Consider the following 18,390-nt stretch of genomic DNA (forward strand, 5'->3'; position numbering starts at 1 on the left):
GCTTCTGGGTCCTCCATGAAGCCAACCTAGGGAGCAGGATTGCAGTCTAGATTGCGCATCTGGGGCGACAGTGATAGTAGTGGAAAAGGGGATCGATGTGGGGAATGGCTGGTGAGTGGTACATGGAACACTGACGAGCCACCTAGGACCCCGGGGCCTGAGCTTGGCCCCCTGCAGAAAGCCTGTGAAACCTTGTCAAGGCTGAGCGCATAGCACCTGGGATGGGAGGCTTGGGATCTTCCTAGCATAACTGTTCAACCCATTCTAGCTGTTTCCACGTGGCGTGGATGCAGTGGTTCTGAGGGGGTTCGTGGGCCTGCTGGTGGCATTCCGACTGCCGGAAAGCCAGTCCTCAGGCCCAGCAAGGCAAGCAATGGCAGTGGGGCATAGGGTGGGGCTCCCAGAGGACTGAGAGATTCATGGAGGGCCCTTGCTGTGTCTGCCCAAGGACACGTGGAGTCATCTGCTTGTGAGATTAGGCTGATTTCTTCAACCTTTGATCCAGTTGGAGCACCTGTGTGCTTTTGTGTCTGCCTTGAGGGTTTTTCTATTACAGCTGTTCACCCCAATGTACGGTTCGCCCGGGTGAGTGTCAGGTGACCCCACTGGGAATGTCTCTTTTCATGGTTCCCGTCCTTCTTCTCAGCGCTCGGGGGAAGCACCGCTCCTGGTCGAAATTATGGGTATCCCGTGTTTCTGCTTGTCAGTTAGTCACGACAGTGGCTCTTAAAGAGACCTGGAGCTCTAAGAGGCCCGTCTGGCCATCGGCCCAGGAGGTTTCATGTAGTTGTTTCAGGCTGTCCCAGGAGACAGCTGCGTGCAGGTTCAGGGAACTGGCCTCTGTGTTTGGATTTCAGCTGTAATGCAACCTGGGCCGACACGTTGGGTGGAACAATGGACACGGATGACCACTGCCCTTCTCCTGAAGGGACCTCAGAGCATGCTGGATTCTCTCCATCGCTCGCTGTTTGGAACGCCCTCAGATTCATCCGTGTCCCGTGCATATGTCCAAAGCAGATGAACAGTGCCCTGGGGGTGAAAGTGTAACAAGTGATGGTGTGTTACAGGCACTAGGATATCTGACTCATTTCAGGTTGACCCAGCACCACTCAGACGTGCATACCTCAGGGTGGGTAGGATGCAAAGGCCCTGTGAGGGAGACAGTGACATGCCAGGTTTCGAGATGGATGTGGACGGACCAGGTGGTCCTCCCGCAGAGCCTTCATCCCAACAGGGCTGGCCGAGCAGCAGGCCTGTGCAGCAAGGTGACAATTGCAGGTGTCAGTGGTCAAGAGGCCCGCCACACACTCTTTTCGAAGACTCCTTCCCGAGATGTCTACCTCTCGCTCTTCCCTCTGTCACGATTTCTGGACACCCGGGCCCCCGGTCTACCCACCTATAAGACCAACAGGGAATAAATATTCCTATCCAAGTCCCTGGCTCACTCTCCTTCTACGTAAAGTTTGGTTATGGAAGTCACAGGAGGAGACTCGGGGTGTGTCTTTGCTCTCTTTGCCCCTCTGTGTGTGTTTGGTAGCAGGAAGAGGTGACTCTCAGATCCCAGGTCTGAAGGTGTGCGGATAGCCCCCTGACTCCAGTGGGATCGATGTTCAGTGCTGACCGTTCTGCAGGAGGTTAATGTAATGCTTGGAGATCTGTCCAATCTCCTGAGACCTCCCTCATGGCTCGCAGGCCGTGGAGCATATAGCCTTGGGAGGAAGGGGGCCCGTGTGCTAGTATTACACCTTTCTTGCCACGTTGCAAGCAGGTCCTGGGGCTCTGCCTGAACCCAGGCAGGACCCTACAGAAGCCAACAAGCTGCCCCACAGGGCAGCGGTCTCGGCCTGACAGCGATGGCTGGAAGATGCCCTCGTGAGCATGCCCAGCGTGGATGGGGGTTGTCTTCCTACTCACATGCATTGCGTCGTAGCGTCCTTTCCTGCATCGTGGCGTCCTTTGGACAGGTCTGTCTAGGTGTCTCAGCTCTTAGGGTGCGTGGGCTGAAGATTCCGCTCTTGGCATGTTCGAAGGGGAACGGTGCCCGGGGAAGACTGGCCGTGAGCAAGCTTTTGAGTCTGGACCAAGCCTTAAGCCTTTGGCCAGAAGATGGACATGGACAGTGGGTTTTGTTCTTTGTCTTTCTAGGGAACGAGGCAGGTTTGGCCCTGAGGCTGGTGAATGGAGGTGACCGGTGTCAGGGCCGCGTGGAGGTCCTGTTCCGAGGCTCCTGGGGCACCGTGTGTGACGACGACTGGGACATCAATGACGCCAACGTGGTGTGCAGGCAACTGGGCTGTGGCTGGGCCGTGTCGGCCCCGGGAAGTGCCCGCTTTGGTCAGGGCTCAGGGCCCATTGTCCTGGACAACGTGCGCTGCTCCGGGCAAGAGTCCTACCTGTGGCGCTGCCCCCACAACGGCTGGAACTCGCACAACTGTGGCCATAGTGAGGACGCCAGTGTCATCTGTTCAGGTGAGCCTCTTGTCGTTGGGAGTTTCTCTTGCTGTTGGCTAGGGAAGAGAGACGTCATGTTCTGATCAGATCGTTGGAAGCTACCTATATACCATCCCCGTCTTCCTCACGTCTCCTCAACTCTCCTCCAGTGTCAGTGTCAGTGTCAGTGTCCGTTTTTGTCAGGCTGCCAGGTGTGGAGATGGTAAAGTAGGACACGTGCCAAACTGCCAGTCCCCGCGAAGCCGTTACTGGCCCTCCTGCAACATTGCAGGTGGCGGCGAGTGATCAGCCTGCTGAATGGGGGTCTCTCGCGGGGATCCCAGGGCTAGGATTGCAGACCAACCTGTATGTGTGTGGCTACGGCCGCGGCGGGTTTGGGGTCCTGAGCCCCTGACTGCATGTCCCCCGCTGGAGGGGTGATGCCCGGTCCGTGCGGCGGGTCTGTGGTGCGAGGGGCCAGCTGCTTCTGCGATGACTGCCAGACAAACCTTGTCATGAGCCCTGCTTAGGCCTGAAAGATCAGCCGTGGCATGTTGGCGGGAGCTGGACTCCTCGGTGTTGCTGCCATGGTGAGCAGCTGAAAGCTCAAGGCACACGTTTGGTTTGTGTGCCTTGGAGCCAATCACCTTGACATGGGAAATCATGTTCTTGGTGTGCCTGGCCCTTTGAAGAGGGTCGTCCTTCCAGGGTGTGGATGTCACGGGCCCTACCCTCCGTGGCTGGGGACCAGCGTCGATGGCATCTGACCCGCTCAGATCCTTCCCCCTTGCGTCCGGTTGGGGCAGCTCTGTGCGGTGTCTCACGTGCTCTTGTCTCTTCACAGCTGCCCAGTCCCAGCCCACGACCACACCAGGTGAGTTCTGCTGCCTCTTGCCTCCTGAGCATCTATCTCCTCTTGTAAGCCAGCCCTGGCCCCAAACTTTACATCCAAGGGGGACTCTGGAGCTTTTCTCTCTCCTGGGCCTTCCTTGGTCCCTCTCAGTTATGTAGACACTTCCAGTTGAGCCCACAACACACGGACTGTCCTTACTGGCTCAGTGAAATAAGAGTCCTCTGGGTACACCGTCCTCACTAAGACTTTAGATGACAGAGAAGGCTGTCTCGGGAACATTTCTGCTGGATTGCATTGCCTGGACCAAATGCTCCACGTGTTGGGAGAATAGAGACGTTTTCACGTCCTACTCCCCATGTGGAGCCTACGTGATGCGTTTCCCAACGACAGGGTCATGACGGCACGGCAGTTACCCTTGCACATGGCACCACCTTGTTGCCGTTGTGCTGGACATTCGACGGTGGGATTTTGGCTCTTGGCAGCCTCTCGGCAGAGACCCCTTTCTCCTCTATCCGGCAGAACTCCTCAGATATCACCACCATTGGTCCCACCTAATAGTCACTTGAGCCAACCTTGAGTGACTCCACCTCCTTTCTAATTCTACTTTTTGTTTCTGTCTCTCTCTCTCTGTCTCTCCAGATTGGTGGTATACAAGTCCTTCCTACGGTAAGCATCCTTGATTTCCTGCCGAAAGATTACCATCAACACCATAACCAAGTGGCGTGGGTGAAATTCCTAAATGTGGGTTCGGCTTCCGCCCTAACCAGCGTATTCAGTGTGGGGCGTTCTGTTTCCCCACAAGAATTATGATTTCCTGCCCCCTACCGGTTGTGGGATCTACTAGTCAGGATGCTTTTGTTCGCAATTGACCGGAACCCAGCTCCACCTGTCTTACGCCAGGAGAGCATATGACATATGCTAATGTCCATAATGAGGACATTAGTGGTGGGTGGGTCTAGCTTCAGGAACAACGGGATGTACAAGTCCCAGGACCGCCTGCTCACAGGGTTTGTCTTAGCACGATTTTCTCTTATGTGCTCGGGCTCACTATGGCTGTGCTTTGTGCACATGAGGGGCCGATGCCAGCGCCAGGTCCCCATGCCACCAGGAGAAGGACTCTGTTTGTCACCCATTCTGTGGCTGACATGTCCTGGGAGGCGTCTGATACCTGCTTGGGAAGAGATGAGTCACCGGAACCATGTGCATGGGCTCTGATTCCCGGGTCAGGGTCCCCATGGCCACCGTCTTATTCCTCCGGAGACAGGGACAAGATGTGATACTAGGGCCTCCTTGACCCTCATGGACAGGGGTCTCGGCCACTTGACTTCATAGGAGCGATGGTGTCTGTACCTACAACTCAGGGCAAGCGGTTTCTGACCCAAAGAAGCTCTTCCCTGTCAGAGCTTTGTTCTGTCCCAAGTGCTCTCTGCTGAATGCTGCCCACATTTGCCCGGTCCAGGCACAGAAGCTTGCCTCTCCCAGGGGTGTCAGGCCATGTCGCGCTCTACTCTGGAGCTGGCCTCCGGTTTCAGGTCCGGTTCTGTGCTGACAGTGCAGTGTCCGTGGGGCAACTGAGAGGGCCTGGATTGCCCCTGCAGCCTGGTAGCTCGTCTTCCGTAGGGACCGTAGGGGTGTCTGCTCCTGCTTCTTTCAGTCCTACAGTAGGACGGGGATGATGGTCTGTGTGACTCAGGACTGTAGCAAATGGCCAAACAGTGCTTGCTTTTCTGCTCTTTGGGTCTCTGGGCATAACCGCTACCCCACAATTCCCCAGCCTGAGGTCTAGAGTCTGGAGTTTTGAGGATAGTCAGAGCAGTGCCACCAGCACAGTATCTACTTCCAGAATTGTTCATGCCCCTGATGAAGATTCCATGCCGTTACCATTCACACCCAATCCCCTTTCTCTCCGGTCATCACCTGTCTGCCTTCTATCAATATGGATTTATTTACTCTGGCATTGTCGTATGAATGGATTCGGTGCATATGTGGCCCTTTGTGGCTGGCTCCTTTCAATGGCAGCCTCTCTCAAGGTTCACCATGATGGCACACGTACACAGTGGCCCCGTGAATCCCTAGCCTTTTTTTTTTGTTTAAACCATTCATCGGTTGAAGGCCATGTTGATTAATTGAATCTTTGACTCATTTGCATAGGCTTTCCGTGACTGCTGTGTACAATTTTGATATTGGAACAGCTGTTTACAGATCTCCTGGGTATATACCTGGGGTGGAATGTGTGGGTCCAGTGATGACGTTATGTTTCTCTCTTGTGGAAGCACTGAACTGTTTGCCACAGTAGCCACACCAACGTAGGGTGCCATTAGCTGTGTCTGGAAGTTGTGCTTTCTCTACATCCTCAACGACACGACTTCTTCTGTCCCTTTCGTTGTAGTCATCTGTCTGTGGATAGGATTTGCCTTTTCCTAACGGCTGCGGAAGCGGTCGTCTTCTCATGGGTTTGTCGCATGTGTCCATCTTGTTTGGAGACCAGAGCTCTCATTGAACGCATGCCTGGAAGAATGAGAACCAGCAATGGTCATGCCCCAGCCCAGCTCACAGGGTGCAAAGGGCTGGGTCCAGGTGAGCCCGGTCACTCATGAGCTGTGCTGTCGTGCTGAACCTGGCAAATGACCTTCCTGCCGGCAGACCTAATGCTGCCATGTTGTGTTTCTTTTCTGCCACCCACAGGTCCGGGCTGCTGTACGTGTGCACAGCTCAGAGTCAGTGATCGTTAGTCCTGCCCACTGGTATGATATTCAGAGGGCTCACGGACTGTTTCAGATTGAGTACAAGCTCGGGGCTTAAGAGCGACACGAGTCAGTGGTCAGCATAAAGGAACCTTCACAAGAACCCTCAGGCCCAGTAGTAGGGTGCGCGACATAGGACGGTCAGGGGAAGGTGGAGTCTGTAAGCACTAGGTCTAGGACAGTTTCTTGATGGTGGCTGGGTAGGAACTCTGGGCTTGATGTAGGTGCTTGGGTTGGTCATCGAGGTAGGGAGGCAGGCGGCTGGCTTTCACCCTTCGCCCCTGCTTCCCATGACCAGTCAGCAATCCCAATGCTGACATCGTGGGCCACCAAACTGTGCACATGCGTAAACCTCGTGACCCTCCGGGGTATCTGAATAGCCCCTCGATGATGAATAATGGTGAGCAAGCTTCAGAGAGTCCTGTGCTGGGCAACCTTAACCTGCATGCAGAAGTCATGGTCCCTGAAGTAAGTCTTGTCCACTGAGACCCTGGGGCTTTTCCTCCAGGGAGGAAGAGAAAGATAATTTTCGTGTCTCCTGCTAGGGAACGAAACAGGTTTGTCCCTGAGGCTGGTGAATGGAAGTGACCATTGTCAGGGCCGCGTGGAGGTCCTGTACCGAGGCTCCTGGGGCACCGTGTGTGACGACAGCTGGGACACCAATGACGCCGACGTGGTGTGCAGGCAGCTGAGCTGTGGCCGGGCCATGTCGGCCCCGGGAAGTGCCCGCTTTGGTGAGGGCTCAGGGCCCATTGTCCTGGACGACGTGCGCTGCTCCGGGCAAGAGTCCTACCTGTGGCGCTGCCCCCACAACGGCTGGAACTCGCACAACTGTCGCCATGGGGAGGACGCCAGTGTCATCTGCTCAGGTGAACTTCAAAACTCTCATGGCGATTACTGAGAACCGACACACTCCTTTCTCCAGGGTCCCCACCCGACCTCTCCTGGATATCTGTGTCTCTAGGTCTCCTGGGCGCAGCTGTCCCCTGAAGTGCCACAGAGGTGGACCGCAGGGGCGGCTGCCCTCTTTCTGTGGACAGAAATTGCTTGGGATTATCAGTGACACTGTGGGTGACAAGGTGCATTCACCTTTCAGTGGGCAGGCAAAATGACCCCCTGCTTGTCAGCTGGATCATCTGCTCAGTCCACACCTGATTTCCTAGGGGCCGTTTCTCAAGGCGCACCTTTTGGGAATGTGGTTGAAAGACGAGCCACCTTCACTCCTTTGTGGCCCTATGCTTCTGGGTCCTCCATGAAGCCAACCTAGGGAGCAGGATTGCAGTCTAGATTGCGCATCTGGGGCGACAGTGATAGTAGTGGAAAAGGGGATCGATGTGGGGAATGGCTGGTGAGTGGTACATGGAACACTGACGAGCCACCTAGGACCCCGGGGCCTGAGCTTGGCCCCCTGCAGAAAGCCTGTGAAACCTTGTCAAGGCTGAGCGCATAGCACCTGGGATGGGAGGCTTGGGATCTTCCTAGCATAACTGTTCAACCCATTCTAGCTGTTTCCACGTGGCGTGGATGCAGTGGTTCTGAGGGGGTTCGTGGGCCTGCTGGTGGCATTCCGACTGCCGGAAAGCCAGTCCTCAGGCCCAGCAAGGCAAGCAATGGCAGTGGGGCATAGGGTGGGGCTCCCAGAGGACTGAGAGATTCATGGAGGGCCCTTGCTGTGTCTGCCCAAGGACACGTGGAGTCATCTGCTTGTGAGATTAGGCTGATTTCTTCAACCTTTGATCCAGTTGGAGCACCTGTGTGCTTTTGTGTCTGCCTTGAGGGTTTTTCTATTACAGCTGTTCACCCCAATGTACGGTTCGCCCGGGTGAGTGTCAGGTGACCCCACTGGGAATGTCTCTTTTCATGGTTCCCGTCCTTCTTCTCAGCGCTCGGGGGAAGCACCGCTCCTGGTCGAAATTATGGGTATCCCGTGTTTCTGCTTGTCAGTTAGTCACGACAGTGGCTCTTAAAGAGACCTGGAGCTCTAAGAGGCCCGTCTGGCCATCGGCCCAGGAGGTTTCATGTAGTTGTTTCAGGCTGTCCCAGGAGACAGCTGCGTGCAGGTTCAGGGAACTGGCCTCTGTGTTTGGATTTCAGCTGTAATGCAACCTGGGCCGACACGTTGGGTGGAACAATGGACACGGATGACCACTGCCCTTCTCCTGAAGGGACCTCAGAGCATGCTGGATTCTCTCCATCGCTCGCTGTTTGGAACGCCCTCAGATTCATCCGTGTCCCGTGCATATGTCCAAAGCAGATGAACAGTGCCCTGGGGGTGAAAGTGTAACAAGTGATGGTGTGTTACAGGCACTAGGATATCTGACTCATTTCAGGTTGACCCAGCACCACTCAGACGTGCATACCTCAGGGTGGGTAGGATGCAAAGGCCCTGTGAGGGAGACAGTGACATGCCAGGTTTCGAGATGGATGTGGACGGACCAGGTGGTCCTCCCGCAGAGCCTTCATCCCAACAGGGCTGGCCGAGCAGCAGGCCTGTGCAGCAAGGTGACAATTGCAGGTGTCAGTGGTCAAGAGGCCCGCCACACACTCTTTTCGAAGACTCCTTCCCGAGATGTCTACCTCTCGCTCTTCCCTCTGTCACGATTTCTGGACACCCGGGCCCCCGGTCTACCCACCTATAAGACCAACAGGGAATAAATATTCCTATCCAAGTCCCTGGCTCACTCTCCTTCTACGTAAAGTTTGGTTATGGAAGTCACAGGAGGAGACTCGGGGTGTGTCTTTGCTCTCTTTGCCCCTCTGTGTGTGTTTGGTAGCAGGAAGAGGTGACTCTCAGATCCCAGGTCTGAAGGTGTGCGGATAGCCCCCTGACTCCAGTGGGATCGATGTTCAGTGCTGACCGTTCTGCAGGAGGTTAATGTAATGCTTGGAGATCTGTCCAATCTCCTGAGACCTCCCTCATGGCTCGCAGGCCGTGGAGCATATAGCCTTGGGAGGAAGGGGGCCCGTGTGCTAGTATTACACCTTTCTTGCCACGTTGCAAGCAGGTCCTGGGGCTCTGCCTGAACCCAGGCAGGACCCTACAGAAGCCAACAAGCTGCCCCACAGGGCAGCGGTCTCGGCCTGACAGCGATGGCTGGAAGATGCCCTCGTGAGCATGCCCAGCGTGGATGGGGGTTGTCTTCCTACTCACATGCATTGCGTCGTAGCGTCCTTTCCTGCATCGTGGCGTCCTTTGGACAGGTCTGTCTAGGTGTCTCAGCTCTTAGGGTGCGTGGGCTGAAGATTCCGCTCTTGGCATGTTCGAAGGGGAACGGTGCCCGGGGAAGACTGGCCGTGAGCAAGCTTTTGAGTCTGGACCAAGCCTTAAGCCTTTGGCCAGAAGATGGACATGGACAGTGGGTTTTGTTCTTTGTCTTTCTAGGGAACGAGGCAGGTTTGGCCCTGAGGCTGGTGAATGGAGGTGACCGGTGTCAGGGCCGCGTGGAGGTCCTGTTCCGAGGCTCCTGGGGCACCGTGTGTGACGACGACTGGGACATCAATGACGCCAACGTGGTGTGCAGGCAACTGGGCTGTGGCTGGGCCGTGTCGGCCCCGGGAAGTGCCCGCTTTGGTCAGGGCTCAGGGCCCATTGTCCTGGACAACGTGCGCTGCTCCGGGCAAGAGTCCTACCTGTGGCGCTGCCCCCACAACGGCTGGAACTCGCACAACTGTGGCCATAGTGAGGACGCCAGTGTCATCTGTTCAGGTGAGCCTCTTGTCGTTGGGAGTTTCTCTTGCTGTTGGCTAGGGAAGAGAGACGTCATGTTCTGATCAGATCGTTGGAAGCTACCTATATACCATCCCCGTCTTCCTCACGTCTCCTCAACTCTCCTCCAGTGTCAGTGTCAGTGTCAGTGTCAGTGTCAGTGTCAGTGTCCGTTTTTGTCAGGCTGCCAGGTGTGGAGATGGTAAAGTAGGACACGTGCCAAACTGCCAGTCCCCGCGAAGCCGTTACTGGCCCTCCTGCAACATTGCAGGTGGCGGCGAGTGATCAGCCTGCTGAATGGGGGTCTCTCGCGGGGATCCCAGGGCTAGGATTGCAGACCAACCTGTATGTGTGTGGCTACGGCCGCGGCGGGTTTGGGGTCCTGAGCCCCTGACTGCATGTCCCCCGCTGGAGGGGTGATGCCCGGTCCGTGCGGCGGGTCTGTGGTGCGAGGGGCCAGCTGCTTCTGCGATGACTGCCAGACAAACCTTGTCATGAGCCCTGCTTAGGCCTGAAAGATCAGCCGTGGCATGTTGGCGGGAGCTGGACTCCTCGGTGTTGCTGCCATGGTGAGCAGCTGAAAGCTCAAGGCACACGTTTGGTTTGTGTGCCTTGGAGCCAATCACCTTGACATGGGAAATCATGTTCTTGGTGTGCCTGGCCCTTTGAAGAGGGTCGTCCTTCCAGGGTGTGGATGTCACGGGCCCTACCCTCCGTGGCTGGGGACCAGCGTCGATGGCATCTGACCCGCTCAGATCCTTCCCCCTTGCGTCCGGTTGGGGCAGCTCTGTGCGGTGTCTCACGTGCTCTTGTCTCTTCACAGCTGCCCAGTCCCAGCCCACGACCACACCAGGTGAGTTCTGCTGCCTCTTGCCTCCTGAGCATCTATCTCCTCTTGTAAGCCAGCCCTGGCCCCAAACTTTACATCCAAGGGGGACTCTGGAGCTTTTCTCTCTCCTGGGCCTTCCTTGGTCCCTCTCAGTTATGTAGACACTTCCAGTTGAGCCCACAACACACGGACTGTCCTTACTGGCTCAGTGAAATAAGAGTCCTCTGGGTACACCGTCCTCACTAAGACTTTAGATGACAGAGAAGGCTGTCTCGGGAACATTTCTGCTGGATTGCATTGCCTGGACCAAATGCTCCACGTGTTGGGAGAATAGAGACGTTTTCACGTCCTACTCCCCATGTGGAGCCTACGTGATGCGTTTCCCAACGACAGGGTCATGACGGCACGGCAGTTACCCTTGCACATGGCACCACCTTGTTGCCGTTGTGCTGGACATTCGACGGTGGGATTTTGGCTCTTGGCAGCCTCTCGGCAGAGACCCCTTTCTCCTCTATCCGGCAGAACTCCTCAGATATCACCACCATTGGTCCCACCTAATAGTCACTTGAGCCAACCTTGAGTGACTCCACCTCCTTTCTAATTCTACTTTTTGTTTCTGTCTCTCTCTCTCTGTCTCTCCAGATTGGTGGTATACAAGTCCTTCCTACGGTAAGCATCCTTGATTTCCTGCCGAAAGATTACCATCAACACCATAACCAAGTGGCGTGGGTGAAATTCCTAAATGTGGGTTCGGCTTCCGCCCTAACCAGCGTATTCAGTGTGGGGCGTTCTGTTTCCCCACAAGAATTATGATTTCCTGCCCCCTACCGGTTGTGGGATCTACTAGTCAGGATGCTTTTGTTCGCAATTGACCGGAACCCAGCTCCACCTGTCTTACGCCAGGAGAGCATATGACATATGCTAATGTCCATAATGAGGACATTAGTGGTGGGTGGGTCTAGCTTCAGGAACAACGGGATGTACAAGTCCCAGGACCGCCTGCTCACAGGGTTTGTCTTAGCACGATTTTCTCTTATGTGCTCGGGCTCACTATGGCTGTGCTTTGTGCACATGAGGGGCCGATGCCAGCGCCAGGTCCCCATGCCACCAGGAGAAGGACTCTGTTTGTCACCCATTCTGTGGCTGACATGTCCTGGGAGGCGTCTGATACCTGCTTGGGAAGAGATGAGTCACCGGAACCATGTGCATGGGCTCTGATTCCCGGGTCAGGGTCCCCATGGCCACCGTCTTATTCCTCCGGAGACAGGGACAAGATGTGATACTAGGGCCTCCTTGACCCTCATGGACAGGGGTCTCGGCCACTTGACTTCATAGGAGCGATGGTGTCTGTACCTACAACTCAGGGCAAGCGGTTTCTGACCCAAAGAAGCTCTTCCCTGTCAGAGCTTTGTTCTGTCCCAAGTGCTCTCTGCTGAATGCTGCCCACATTTGCCCGGTCCAGGCACAGAAGCTTGCCTCTCCCAGGGGTGTCAGGCCATGTCGCGCTCTACTCTGGAGCTGGCCTCCGGTTTCAGGTCCGGTTCTGTGCTGACAGTGCAGTGTCCGTGGGGCAACTGAGAGGGCCTGGATTGCCCCTGCAGCCTGGTAGCTCGTCTTCCGTAGGGACCGTAGGGGTGTCTGCTCCTGCTTCTTTCAGTCCTACAGTAGGACGGGGATGATGGTCTGTGTGACTCAGGACTGTAGCAAATGGCCAAACAGTGCTTGCTTTTCTGCTCTTTGGGTCTCTGGGCATAACCGCTACCCCACAATTCCCCAGCCTGAGGTCTAGAGTCTGGAGTTTTGAGGATAGTCAGAGCAGTGCCACCAGCACAGTATCTACTTCCAGAATTGTTCATGCCCCTGATGAAGATTCCATGCCGTTACCATTCACACCCAATCCCCTTTCTCTCCGGTCATCACCTGTCTGCCTTCTATCAATATGGATTTATTTACTCTGGCATTGTCGTATGAATGGATTCGGTGCATATGTGGCCCTTTGTGGCTGGCTCCTTTCAATGGCAGCCTCTCTCAAGGTTCACCATGATGGCACACGTACACAGTGGCCCCGTGAATCCCTAGCCTTTTTTTTTTGTTTAAACCATTCATCGGTTGAAGGCCATGTTGATTAATTGAATCTTTGACTCATTTGCATAGGCTTTCCGTGACTGCTGTGTACAATTTTGATATTGGAACAGCTGTTTACAGATCTCCTGGGTATATACCTGGGGTGGAATGTGTGGGTCCAGTGATGACGTTATGTTTCTCTCTTGTGGAAGCACTGAACTGTTTGCCACAGTAGCCACACCAACGTAGGGTGCCATTAGCTGTGTCTGGAAGTTGTGCTTTCTCTACATCCTCAACGACACGACTTCTTCTGTCCCTTTCGTTGTAGTCATCTGTCTGTGGATAGGATTTGCCTTTTCCTAACGGCTGCGGAAGCGGTCGTCTTCTCATGGGTTTGTCGCATGTGTCCATCTTGTTTGGAGACCAGAGCTCTCATTGAACGCATGCCTGGAAGAATGAGAACCAGCAATGGTCATGCCCCAGCCCAGCTCACAGGGTGCAAAGGGCTGGGTCCAGGTGAGCCCGGTCACTCATGAGCTGTGCTGTCGTGCTGAACCTGGCAAATGACCTTCCTGCCGGCAGACCTAATGCTGCCATGTTGTGTTTCTTTTCTGCCACCCACAGGTCCGGGCTGCTGTACGTGTGCACAGCTCAGAGTCAGTGATCGTTAGTCCTGCCCACTGGTATGATATTCAGAGGGCTCACGGACTGTTTCAGATTGAGTACAAGCTCGGGGCTTAAGAGCGACACGAGTCAGTGGTCAGCATAAAGGAACCTTCACAAGAACCCTCAGGCCCAGTAGTAGGGTGCGCGACATAGGACGGTCAGGGGAAGGTGGAGTCTGTAAGCACTAGGTCTAGGACAGTTTCTTGATGGTGGCTGGGTAGGAACTCTGGGCTTGATGTAGGTGCTTGGGTTGGTCATCGAGGTAGGGAGGCAGGCGGCTGGCTTTCACCCTTCGCCCCTGCTTCCCATGACCAGTCAGCAATCCCAATGCTGACATCGTGGGCCACCAAACTGTGCACATGCGTAAACCTCGTGACCCTCCGGGGTATCTGAATAGCCCCTCGATGATGAATAATGGTGAGCAAGCTTCAGAGAGTCCTGTGCTGGGCAACCTTAACCTGCATGCAGAAGTCATGGTCCCTGAAGTAAGTCTTGTCCACTGAGACCCTGGGGCTTTTCCTCCAGGGAGGAAGAGAAAGATAATTTTCGTGTCTCCTGCTAGGGAACGAAACAGGTTTGTCCCTGAGGCTGGTGAATGGAAGTGACCATTGTCAGGGCCGCGTGGAGGTCCTGTACCGAGGCTCCTGGGGCACCGTGTGTGACGACAGCTGGGACACCAATGACGCCGACGTGGTGTGCAGGCAGCTGAGCTGTGGCCGGGCCATGTCGGCCCCGGGAAGTGCCCGCTTTGGTGAGGGCTCAGGGCCCATTGTCCTGGACGACGTGCGCTGCTCCGGGCAAGAGTCCTACCTGTGGCGCTGCCCCCACAACGGCTGGAACTCGCACAACTGTCGCCATGGGGAGGACGCCAGTGTCATCTGCTCAGGTGAACTTCAAAACTCTCATGGCGATTACTGAGAACCGACACACTCCTTTCTCCAGGGTCCCCACCCGACCTCTCCTGGATATCTGTGTCTCTAGGTCTCCTGGGCGCAGCTGTCCCCTGAAGTGCCACAGAGGTGGACCGCAGGGGCGGCTGCCCTCTTTCTGTGGACAGAAATTGCTTGGGATTATCAGTGACACTGTGGGTGACAAGGTGCATTCACCTTTCAGTGGGCAGGCAAAATGACCCCCTGCTTGTCAGCTGGATCATCTGCTCAGTCCACACCTGATTTCCTAGGGGCCGTTTCTCAAGGCGCACCTTTTGGGAATGTGGTTGAAAGACGAGCCACCTTCACTCCTTTGTGGCCCTATGCTTCTGGGTCCTCCATGAAGCCAACCTAGGGAGCAGGATTGCAGTCTAGATTGCGCATCTGGGGCGACAGTGATAGTAGTGGAAAAGGGGATCGATGTGGGGAATGGCTGGTGAGTGGTACATGGAACACTGACGAGCCACCTAGGACCCCGGGGCCTGAGCTTGGCCCCCTGCAGAAAGCCTGTGAAACCTTGTCAAGGCTGAGCGCATAGCACCTGGGATGGGAGGCTTGGGATCTTCCTAGCATAACTGTTCAACCCATTCTAGCTGTTTCCACGTGGCGTGGATGCAGTGGTTCTGAGGGGGTTCGTGGGCCTGCTGGTGGCATTCCGACTGCCGGAAAGCCAGTCCTCAGGCCCAGCAAGGCAAGCAATGGCAGTGGGGCATAGGGTGGGGCTCCCAGAGGACTGAGAGATTCATGGAGGGCCCTTGCTGTGTCTGCCCAAGGACACGTGGAGTCATCTGCTTGTGAGATTAGGCTGATTTCTTCAACCTTTGATCCAGTTGGAGCACCTGTGTGCTTTTGTGTCTGCCTTGAGGGTTTTTCTATTACAGCTGTTCACCCCAATGTACGGTTCGCCCGGGTGAGTGTCAGGTGACCCCACTGGGAATGTCTCTTTTCATGGTTCCCGTCCTTCTTCTCAGCGCTCGGGGGAAGCACCGCTCCTGGTCGAAATTATGGGTATCCCGTGTTTCTGCTTGTCAGTTAGTCACGACAGTGGCTCTTAAAGAGACCTGGAGCTCTAAGAGGCCCGTCTGGCCATCGGCCCAGGAGGTTTCATGTAGTTGTTTCAGGCTGTCCCAGGAGACAGCTGCGTGCAGGTTCAGGGAACTGGCCTCTGTGTTTGGATTTCAGCTGTAATGCAACCTGGGCCGACACGTTGGGTGGAACAATGGACACGGATGACCACTGCCCTTCTCCTGAAGGGACCTCAGAGCATGCTGGATTCTCTCCATCGCTCGCTGTTTGGAACGCCCTCAGATTCATCCGTGTCCCGTGCATATGTCCAAAGCAGATGAACAGTGCCCTGGGGGTGAAAGTGTAACAAGTGATGGTGTGTTACAGGCACTAGGATATCTGACTCATTTCAGGTTGACCCAGCACCACTCAGACGTGCATACCTCAGGGTGGGTAGGATGCAAAGGCCCTGTGAGGGAGACAGTGACATGCCAGGTTTCGAGATGGATGTGGACGGACCAGGTGGTCCTCCCGCAGAGCCTTCATCCCAACAGGGCTGGCCGAGCAGCAGGCCTGTGCAGCAAGGTGACAATTGCAGGTGTCAGTGGTCAAGAGGCCCGCCACACACTCTTTTCGAAGACTCCTTCCCGAGATGTCTACCTCTCGCTCTTCCCTCTGTCACGATTTCTGGACACCCGGGCCCCCGGTCTACCCACCTATAAGACCAACAGGGAATAAATATTCCTATCCAAGTCCCTGGCTCACTCTCCTTCTACGTAAAGTTTGGTTATGGAAGTCACAGGAGGAGACTCGGGGTGTGTCTTTGCTCTCTTTGCCCCTCTGTGTGTGTTTGGTAGCAGGAAGAGGTGACTCTCAGATCCCAGGTCTGAAGGTATGCGGATAGCCCCCTGACTCCAGTGGGATCGATGTTCAGTGCTGACCGTTCTGCAGGAGGTTAATGTAATGCTTGGAGATCTGTCCAATCTCCTGAGACCTCCCTCATGGCTCGCAGGCCGTGGAGCATATAGCCTTGGGAGGAAGGGGGCCCGTGTGCTAGTATTACACCTTTCTTGCCACGTTGCAAGCAGGTCCTGGGGCTCTGCCTGAACCCAGGCAGGACCCTACAGAAGCCAACAAGCTGCCCCACAGGGCAGCGGTCTCGGCCTGACAGCGATGGCTGGAAGATGCCCTCGTGAGCATGCCCAGCGTGGATGGGGGTTGTCTTCCTACTCACATGCATTGCGTCGTAGCGTCCTTTCCTGCATCGTGGCGTCCTTTGGACAGGTCTGTCTAGGTGTCTCAGCTCTTAGGGTGCGTGGGCTGAAGATTCCGCTCTTGGCATGTTCGAAGGGGAACGGTGCCCGGGGAAGACTGGCCGTGAGCAAGCTTTTGAGTCTGGACCAAGCCTTAAGCCTTTGGCCAGAAGATGGACATGGACAGTGGGTTTTGTTCTTTGTCTTTCTAGGGAACGAGGCAGGTTTGGCCCTGAGGCTGGTGAATGGAGGTGACCGGTGTCAGGGCCGCGTGGAGGTCCTGTTCCGAGGCTCCTGGGGCACCGTGTGTGACGACGACTGGGACATCAATGACGCCAACGTGGTGTGCAGGCAACTGGGCTGTGGCTGGGCCGTGTCGGCCCCGGGAAGTGCCCGCTTTGGTCAGGGCTCAGGGCCCATTGTCCTGGACAACGTGCGCTGCTCCGGGCAAGAGTCCTACCTGTGGCGCTGCCCCCACAACGGCTGGAACTCGCACAACTGTGGCCATAGTGAGGACGCCAGTGTCATCTGTTCAGGTGAGCCTCTTGTCGTTGGGAGTTTCTCTTGCTGTTGGCTAGGGAAGAGAGACGTCATGTTCTGATCAGATCGTTGGAAGCTACCTATATACCATCCCCGTCTTCCTCACGTCTCCTCAACTCTCCTCCAGTGTCAGTGTCAGTGTCAGTGTCCGTTTTTGTCAGGCTGCCAGGTGTGGAGATGGTAAAGTAGGACACGTGCCAAACTGCCAGTCCCCGCGAAGCCGTTACTGGCCCTCCTGCAACATTGCAGGTGGCGGCGAGTGATCAGCCTGCTGAATGGGGGTCTCTCGCGGGGATCCCAGGGCTAGGATTGCAGACCAACCTGTATGTGTGTGGCTACGGCCGCGGCGGGTTTGGGGTCCTGAGCCCCTGACTGCATGTCCCCCGCTGGAGGGGTGATGCCCGGTCCGTGCGGCGGGTCTGTGGTGCGAGGGGCCAGCTGCTTCTGCGATGACTGCCAGACAAACCTTGTCATGAGCCCTGCTTAGGCCTGAAAGATCAGCCGTGGCATGTTGGCGGGAGCTGGACTCCTCGGTGTTGCTGCCATGGTGAGCAGCTGAAAGCTCAAGGCACACGTTTGGTTTGTGTGCCTTGGAGCCAATCACCTTGACATGGGAAATCATGTTCTTGGTGTGCCTGGCCCTTTGAAGAGGGTCGTCCTTCCAGGGTGTGGATGTCACGGGCCCTACCCTCCGTGGCTGGGGACCAGCGTCGATGGCATCTGACCCGCTCAGATCCTTCCCCCTTGCGTCCGGTTGGGGCAGCTCTGTGCGGTGTCTCACGTGCTCTTGTCTCTTCACAGCTGCCCAGTCCCAGCCCACGACCACACCAGGTGAGTTCTGCTGCCTCTTGCCTCCTGAGCATCTATCTCCTCTTGTAAGCCAGCCCTGGCCCCAAACTTTACATCCAAGGGGGACTCTGGAGCTTTTCTCTCTCCTGGGCCTTCCTTGGTCCCTCTCAGTTATGTAGACACTTCCAGTTGAGCCCACAACACACGGACTGTCCTTACTGGCTCAGTGAAATAAGAGTCCTCTGGGTACACCGTCCTCACTAAGACTTTAGATGACAGAGAAGGCTGTCTCGGGAACATTTCTGCTGGATTGCATTGCCTGGACCAAATGCTCCACGTGTTGGGAGAATAGAGACGTTTTCACGTCCTACTCCCCATGTGGAGCCTACGTGATGCGTTTCCCAACGACAGGGTCATGACGGCACGGCAGTTACCCTTGCACATGGCACCACCTTGTTGCCGTTGTGCTGGACATTCGACGGTGGGATTTTGGCTCTTGGCAGCCTCTCGGCAGAGACCCCTTTCTCCTCTATCCGGCAGAACTCCTCAGATATCACCACCATTGGTCCCACCTAATAGTCA

General features: G+C 55.7%; 1 protein-coding gene across 8 annotated transcripts in view; it reads left to right on the plus strand.

The window, feature by feature from the left end:
* The window catches only part of DMBT1 (deleted in malignant brain tumors 1), a 56,269-nt gene that overhangs the window by 37,703 nt on the left and 176 nt on the right, over window positions 1–18,390 (plus strand). For 6 of the 8 annotated variants that reach the window (XM_058698002.1, XM_058698007.1, XM_058698005.1 and 3 more), the window contains 10 exons: window positions 2,146–2,469; window positions 3,275–3,304; window positions 3,923–3,949; window positions 6,573–6,896; window positions 9,410–9,733; window positions 10,557–10,586; window positions 11,205–11,231; window positions 13,855–14,178; window positions 16,692–17,015; window positions 17,821–17,850. In XM_058698002.1, coding sequence (XP_058553985.1) covers window positions 2,146–2,469; window positions 3,275–3,304; window positions 3,923–3,949; window positions 6,573–6,896; window positions 9,410–9,733; window positions 10,557–10,586; window positions 11,205–11,231; window positions 13,855–14,178; window positions 16,692–17,015; window positions 17,821–17,850 — 1,764 coding nt within the window. The remainder of the gene's footprint in view (window positions 1–2,145; window positions 2,470–3,274; window positions 3,305–3,922; window positions 3,950–6,572; window positions 6,897–9,409; window positions 9,734–10,556; window positions 10,587–11,204; window positions 11,232–13,854; window positions 14,179–16,691; window positions 17,016–17,820; window positions 17,851–18,390) is intronic. The other 2 variants (XM_058698006.1, XM_058698008.1) reach the window with 2 other exon arrangements.

Source organism: Neofelis nebulosa, chromosome 13, assembly GCF_028018385.1.
Source record: "Neofelis nebulosa isolate mNeoNeb1 chromosome 13, mNeoNeb1.pri, whole genome shotgun sequence".
Taxonomy (NCBI): domain Eukaryota; kingdom Metazoa; phylum Chordata; class Mammalia; order Carnivora; family Felidae; genus Neofelis; species Neofelis nebulosa.